The following is a 6715-nucleotide window of genomic DNA, read 5'->3' as shown; positions in this document are numbered from 1 at the left end:
ACTTGGTCACGTGACATGCCAGCTCCTTCCATTCCCGTGTGCGGGGGGAGGGGGACCAACAAACCGGAGGCCCTCGCCCTTCCAATACTCACGCCCCAGCTACAGAGGTCAAGACGGGTTTCCCCGGGAGCAGCTTCGGTTTCAGACACCACCGTCTCCCGCGAAAGTCCTGAGAGGACGCCAGCCTTGTCCGCCTGCCGCCCCCGGGTGGGATGGTTGAGGCCGGGGCCACGCCCCCTCTGCAGCCCTGCGAGGGCATCCTGGGCTTTCTCCCACCGCTTTCCGAGCCCGCTTGCACCTCGGCGATCCCCGACTCCCTTCTTCATGGCGTCGCTCCTGTGCTGTGGGCCGAAGCTGGCCGCCTGCGGCATCGTCCTCAGCGCCTGGGGAGTGATCATGTTGGTGAGGGGACTCCCCGGCAAGGATCGGAGAGGGCCTGAGGGGCTCCGGGCTGGGAGGGCTGGGAGGCGAGGAAACTCTGGGCCGCAGGCAGGCCGGAGGGGCTGGGGATCTACAGGCCCCGGAGAAGGAGACAGACTGAAATTGAAAAATGGGAACTGTTCGAGACCAGCCTAACCAACATGGTGAAACCCCGTCTCTAATAAAAATACAGAAATTAGCCGGGCATGGTGGTGGGAGCCTGTAATCCCAGCCTCTTGGGAGGCTGAGGCAGGAGAATCGCTTGAACCCGGGAGGCGGAGGGTGCAGTGAGCCGAGATCGCGCCACTGCACTCCAGCCTGGGTGACAGAGCGAGACTCCGTCCCCAAAGAAAAAGAAAAAAGGGAACTGGAGCGAAGGGCCCTGGAGCGGGAGGAGCCGGGGCTGGTAAATGTGGAGACCCCTCAAGGTAGGAGAAACAAGAGCGGGGTTCCTGAGAGATGCTTGAGTTGAATGGAGGACATGGGAGGAAAAGACAGTGCTTGTTCCACAAATGGGTAGCTGGGCCTTGTTTTCCCAGTAATCCACCCACCGCCACTTCAAGAAGAAATGATATGAAGAAGTGCCAGTTCTCCCTCCCCTCTTCCGCACTGTCCCGTGATGATGACGCCTCCAGGGAGGACGATAATCTGGGTTCCTGGGAGAGATGGCTTGGTCACTATTCCCACCCTTGCCTCGGCCACTTGTCTCAATGTCACCACTCACGCCCTGTTCCAGGTGGCTGAGTCCGAATCCAGTAACCACCACCTCGTTTTGGTTAATCTCAGGCTCGGGTGTTGTAGCAACATGGGAAATGGGAGGGGTTTACGAAGTGAACATGAGGTCAGGTGCCTGAATTCAACAGTCTACCCATTCCCCTTTCCCAGATAATGCTCGGAATATTTTTCAATGTCCATTCCGCTGTGTTGATTGAGGACGTCCCCTTCACGGAGAAAGATTTTGAGTAAGTATTCGGGTGGGGGAGGCGAGCTGGGAGCAGGTGGGAGGTGGCGAGGCCTAGGGTCAGAATTACGTCTGGGAGGCCGGGTGCTTAGGGCCCCTAGGTTAGAGGACTTGGAGAGGAGAGCGGCTTTCTTGAGAATGTCGTTAGGAGCCAGGGAGTCAGACCTCAGCGGCCATCCCAAACCCACCACTTTAGGTGTGGCCTCTTTAGGTATTTTACTTTTCTGTGCCTCTCAGTCCACCTCTGCAAAATGGCTGCTGTGACAGATCTCACCCCATAGGATGGTCAAGGAGATTGAATAAAGTAATAAACGTAACAGCGCCTAGACAGGTGTCGGGCACATAGTGCTCAGAAAATGTTGGCTCCTATTAATGTTTGACCCCTTTGCTTCATTCCCACCCCCAGGAATGGCCCCCAGAACATATACAACCTTTACGAGCAAGTCAGCTACAACTGTTTCATCGCTGCGGGCCTTTACCTCCTCCTCGGAGGCTTCTCTTTCTGCCAAGTGCGGCTCAATAAGCGCAAGGAATACATGGTGCGCTAGGCCCCGGCGCGTTTCCCCGCTCCAGCCCCTCCTCTATTTAAAGACTCCCTGCACCGCGTCACCCGGGTCGCGTCCCACCCTTGCCGGCGCCCTCTGCGGGACTGGGTTTCCCGGGCAAGAGACTGAATCCCTTCTCCCATCTCTGGCATCCGGCCCCCGTGGAGAGGGCTGAGGCTGAGGGGCTGTTCCGTCTCTCCACCCTTCGCCGTGTCCCGTATCTCAATAAAGAGAATCTGCTCTCTTAAGCCCTGTGTCTGTGCCTGAGTGGGGGCGAGCACGGGGCTGAGACTAGAGGTCGGCCTCTGCCTGGGGAGTCCCGATCTCTGAGCGGAAGTGGAGTGAAGTGTGGCGCGGAAGTGAGGCGAAGGCTTTCCCCATCGCCTGGGCGCGCCGAGCGGTCTAAGCGACTGCGTCTGATGAGGCGGGGAGCCGCCAGGTTGAGCCTATCCGCTGCGGGGAGGGCGGGACTTCCTGCGCGGGGGCCCGAACCGCTCCGTCTCCCTGCTCTCCGTGGTCCCGGCTCGCGTGTAGCGGCAGCGGCGGCGTCTCCGTGAGGAGGCGCGCGGGGCCATGACGTCAGCGTCCACAAAGGTTCGACCTCCCTCGCGGACAGCGCTCCCTGGCGGCCACGGGAGGGCGGGCCCCCCGCTTGGCTCGCGGCTCTTCCGCCCCGGGCGGGGGGCGGGCGGGAGTCGAGCCTGGGGTGGGGCTAGGGGCTCCGGGCGGGACGGGGAGGGCGGGCGCCGGCCCCCCGTGACGCTGCCCCGCCCCCAGGTCGGAGAGATCTTCTCGGCGGCCGGCGCCGCCTTCACGAAGCTCGGGGAGCTGACGATGCAGCTGCATCCCGTGGCCGACTCTTCCCCTGCGGGGTACGTGAGCCCGGACTGGGACGTGGACGCTGAGAGCGGGCGCTTGGACTCGGTCACAGACACGGACCCTCTCTAGCACAGGGACAGACGTTAGTTTCCCTTTGTGCCTGGCACAGCACAGAGTAGGTGTTAATAAATGATCGTTGAATGAGGGAATGAATGACAGATAAAAATACAGACAGGCCCATAGCCCAGACTCCTATTTCACAGTTCTCCCTGCTGCGAACGGGCCGACCACAAACCACCGCCACTCCCAACCACCCCAGTTCATGGAATTCCCCCAGACGGCTGCAGGCTGTGTTGGTGGGTCTGTTTGAAAAGCCCTTCTTGGCGAGTTGGTTTCAGTGTGCTGTGTACAGCAGCCGTTTAACGTTGATGGTGGAAAGGGGTGTCTAAGGTGGAGGTGGTTGTGATTTCTTGTGATTGGGGTCCTCCCGGTTCCCGCAGGGCCTCAAGAGCTTTCCCCCTCCCCTTATGGAGGACCTCTTTATGCATCCGTGGAAGGGGTCCCAGAAATCGGAAGGAGGCGGCTGGTTGGCTATGGGATGCATAGCCTGTGGGCTGGCTCCACACCCCCCCTCCCATTTTTGCTATCCCCCCTCTCCCCTTCTGACAGTGCGAAGTGGACGGAGACGGAAATAGAGATGCTGAGGGCTGCTGTGAAGCGATTTGGGGACGATCTTAATCACATCAGCTGTGTCATCAAGGAACGGACAGTGTGAGGGAGGGTGGCTGCCAGAAAAGGGCGGGTGGGCAGCCGTCTTCCTCCTTACCCAAGGTTCCATCGTCCTCAGAACTCCTTTCCAGCTCAGCTGCTTCCCTACTTTGTCACTAGTTTTTTAGAATCCCCTTGAGGACTGAAAGAATAGAATTGTCACAGTTGGTCAGAAGTTCCTAAAATGCTGTGGTAATCCTTCCAAGAATGTGAGTTGAGGTTGCCTGAGATGCTGTTATTGTATTTGATGATGGAAGTCCCCTGGTTATTTGTATAAATTTTTGAGGACCCCACTGCAGTGTTTCCAGGCATGTGGTGATCCTGAACTAGTTGATCAGTAAATCTCAATCCACCTGTTAATCACCAAGCTTTACCTGATGTCTCTCCCGGAAGAGAATTAGGAGATGGGCCTTTCCCACTACTCAGTTCAGGGACTCCACTCTCCGCACTCCATCCACCCTGAGTGAGTGTAAAACTTTGAGAAAGTGAGAACCCTACCGATGGGTTGGGGCCCCGACCTGCATTCTTATGAAGGGACTCCCAGAACCCCTTCCCCTCCCGTCCCCTCTTCTGTTAGTCTCTCTGATGACTCCTTTCCTAACCTCTTCTCTCTTTTCTTCAGGGCTCAGATAAAGGCCACTGTGAAACGCAAGGTATATGAAGATTCTGGCATCCCCCTTCCAGCTGAGTCACCCAAGAAAGGGCCCAAGAAGGTGGCATCTGGTGTCTTGTCACCTCCTCCAGCTGCCCCTCCTCCCAGCAGCTCCAGTGTCCCTGAGGCCGGGGGTCCCCCCGTAAAGAAACAGAAGGCTGGTGAGGGCTGTGGAGTTGCTGCGTAGGGGTTAAAGGTCCCATCTGAGGTTCAGTGAGAGAATTGGGCCCGGGTCAAAGAAGGGTCAATCTCTCTTCCTCTCCCTGTGGAGGTTCCCAGAGAGGGACAGAGGGGAGGGGAGGGGGGAGGCACGAAGCTTTGGGAAGCTTGGGGCTGGGGGAGAGGCTGTCAGGGGAACCTAGAACCTAGCTTATGCCCCCTTCCCAGATGTGACACTCAGTGCTCTGAACGACTCCGACGCCAACAGTGACCTGGTGGATATTGAAGGGCTAGGAGAAACTCCTCCAGCTAAGAAACTGAGCTTCGACCAGGGTAGGAGTCCTCCTCCTCCCACACAGCTGACGGGGTTGGGGAGAAAGGGCTCACCTGGATGGCAGGGCACGGTCTCCGCAGGGGCCCCTCCCTTGTATAGGGGTTTCAGAAGAGAAGGTGCTCTCATACACAGCGCAGGACATTGCATCAGTACGTAGCAGGGTGTTTCAGGGAGTTGGGAGTGGCCTTGGAAGCACACTGGGGGCTCGCTCCATCTCGGCCCATTTTACTTCCTGTTCCAGACAGCCTGACCCTGGATTCTGGCCTTCTCATGACCTCTGCTGATCCTCCTCTCCTCTCCTGCTGAGCCTTCCACCTCTGACCTCTCACTGTTCATTGCTGGACCTGTGGATCTCCTGGGACTCCGAGCAAGGCCTGCACGAGAGAGGGCTGAAAGGCTGCTGGGGCTGCCACCTTGCTATTCCCGCATAAGCATCTGCCCCCAAACCCCTTTGACCTTCATCTGATGGACATTTTTATACAGAAAACAATAAAGATTTCCCTCTCAGCTTCGTGCTGTCTGCTTAACATTATTAGCAAGAGAGGCCTGTTCCCTCTTCTCTCCTCGGCCCGTGGGGGCTCAGCCCCTCCTTGGTAGTTTTCACCACCCTGCCTGGAGCAGCACAGCCAATATTGGCAGACTCGCTTCCCTGTGCCAATATTTCTGTGCTGCTAGAGCCAGGGAAGCTGGGTGTGGGCAACAAAGACTCCACTTTGTTCTCTTGAGGCAGAACTTACTCCCAGGGTCTCTGGCCCTCAGTATTCTTGAAACTGCCCTGGAGATTTTAGAGGGGTGCTTACATACCCCACCCTCTCCTTCCCCACCTGGCAAGAAGTTTGTCACAAGGCCCCAGATGTTTTTTGTGTCACTTCTCCAGGATGGCCTCCCAGGGCCAAGCCTCGGCGGTGCCTCCCCCACCCTCGCTCTAACACCACAGTGTGGTTTGGACGTGGCCACAGTGCCGTACAAACCACAGTGTGCTGCTGGGGCGGGAGCAGGACCGGGGTGGGTTGAGAGGAAGAGAGCACACAGCAGTGCTGGGAAGACCCCAGCACCACCTCCAGGAGCGGGGGGATAGAGAAGCCTTAAAAGGCAAACATGGCCCCCAAAAACGTTTGGGAGGAACCAGGGACGGGCTGAGCAGGCAACTGGAAGGCGAGGGACCATGGGGATGAGCTCACAGTGTAGTAAGATTGGACCATCTTCCCTCTGTAGGAACTCAGCTCAGGGGATCCCTAGGGTGGGGTCAGAGGCAGAAGAAATTGGGAATGACTGGAGGGGCCAACACACTGCCTCCTGTCTCAGCAAGGGCAGGGACCCAAGGCTTCCTGTGTCCGTCCTTCCTCTCCCTGGGTCAGAACCCAAGAGAAAAGCAAGGAGAGACAGAGGGCCAAGGCCAGCAGGGTTGGGAGTTGGCAGTCCAGAGGTGGTGGGGCCGGAACATGGTTGGGAGAGGGGGGCCGGAAGTCGCCCTGGGCCCTGGGCCTGCCACAAGATGGAGGCCAAAGGCAGGAAATGGAGACCAGGGGGAAGGGGAGCAGCAGAGCCCAGGAAGAGGGCCATCTGGACCTGGGGGGCCAGGTATTCAACCCCCAGTGCTGTTCCCACTCCCCAAGGCCCCTGAGGACCTGAGCTGGCCCCCACAGCAACCTCCATCGGCCCATCCACCAGGCCAGGGCAGGCGGGCCCACCCCAGAGAGCCACGTTTAAGCTGAGACAAACATGCCTCTCCCCACCCCCAACTCCAGGCCTTCCCTCAGCCCTTTTCTCCTGTCCAGGACTTGATTTTTTAAAAACACCCCTCAGAAAGCAAAATCCAAGGGCCAAAATCCCTTCTGCAAATCAAAATGTGACCCCCTAAAATCCAGAAGTTATCTTCCTATATCCCATCGCATCTTTTACCACCCCCTCTTCCGACACACCCCCCAAAACTCTTAGCAATCTGAAAGATCTAAGGTGGTGTATGTAAGCAGTCTTTTTAGGCCCCCGAAGATGCCAGGCCCCTCCCGGACACCCCTATCTGTCCTCCATCAAATCTTGCCAAGACCTCCTGCTCC

The 6715-nt window shown here is 57.9% G+C and overlaps 2 protein-coding genes and 1 long non-coding RNA gene across 6 annotated transcripts; 2 read left to right on the top strand and 1 right to left on the bottom strand.

Annotated features, from left to right (window-relative positions):
* On the top strand, positions 1-2174 carry RNASEK (ribonuclease K). The gene is made up of 3 exons (XM_030799418.1): positions 1-402; positions 1306-1382; positions 1788-2174. The coding sequence occupies exons 1-3, from the start codon at positions 16-18 to the stop codon at positions 1927-1929; spliced, it is 606 nt and encodes a 201-aa protein (XP_030655278.1). The 5' UTR covers positions 1-15; the 3' UTR covers positions 1930-2174.
* C19H17orf49 (chromosome 19 C17orf49 homolog) lies at positions 2141-5169 on the top strand. Of its 4 annotated transcripts, none has more exons than XM_004091523.2 (6): positions 2141-2520; positions 2704-2798; positions 3415-3516; positions 4136-4326; positions 4553-4657; positions 4900-5169. In XM_004091523.2, the coding sequence occupies exons 1-6, from the start codon at positions 2500-2502 to the stop codon at positions 4962-4964; spliced, it is 579 nt and encodes a 192-aa protein (XP_004091571.1). In that variant the 5' UTR covers positions 2141-2499; the 3' UTR covers positions 4965-5169. The 4 variants fall into 4 exon arrangements, with proteins under 4 accessions (XP_004091571.1, XP_012356961.1, XP_030655279.1 ...); XM_012501507.2 differs by having other exon boundaries at positions 2393-2520; positions 4904-5167; XM_030799419.1 differs by lacking the exon at positions 3415-3516 and having other exon boundaries at positions 2407-2520.
* LOC105738639 lies at positions 3459-4903 on the bottom strand. Its single transcript, XR_004026934.1, has 2 exons — positions 4712-4903; positions 3459-3972 (listed from the first exon to the last, which is right to left on the bottom strand). It is a non-coding gene; the product is annotated as an uncharacterized LOC105738639 (long non-coding RNA).
* Positions 5170-6715: the final 1546 nt, after the last annotated feature.

The sequence above is a fragment of the Nomascus leucogenys genome, chromosome 19, assembly GCF_006542625.1.
Source record: "Nomascus leucogenys isolate Asia chromosome 19, Asia_NLE_v1, whole genome shotgun sequence".
Lineage (NCBI taxonomy): Eukaryota > Metazoa > Chordata > Mammalia > Primates > Hylobatidae > Nomascus > Nomascus leucogenys.
The sequence above is the reverse complement of the archived record's forward strand: the minus strand, read 5'-3'. Positions and strand labels throughout refer to the sequence as shown.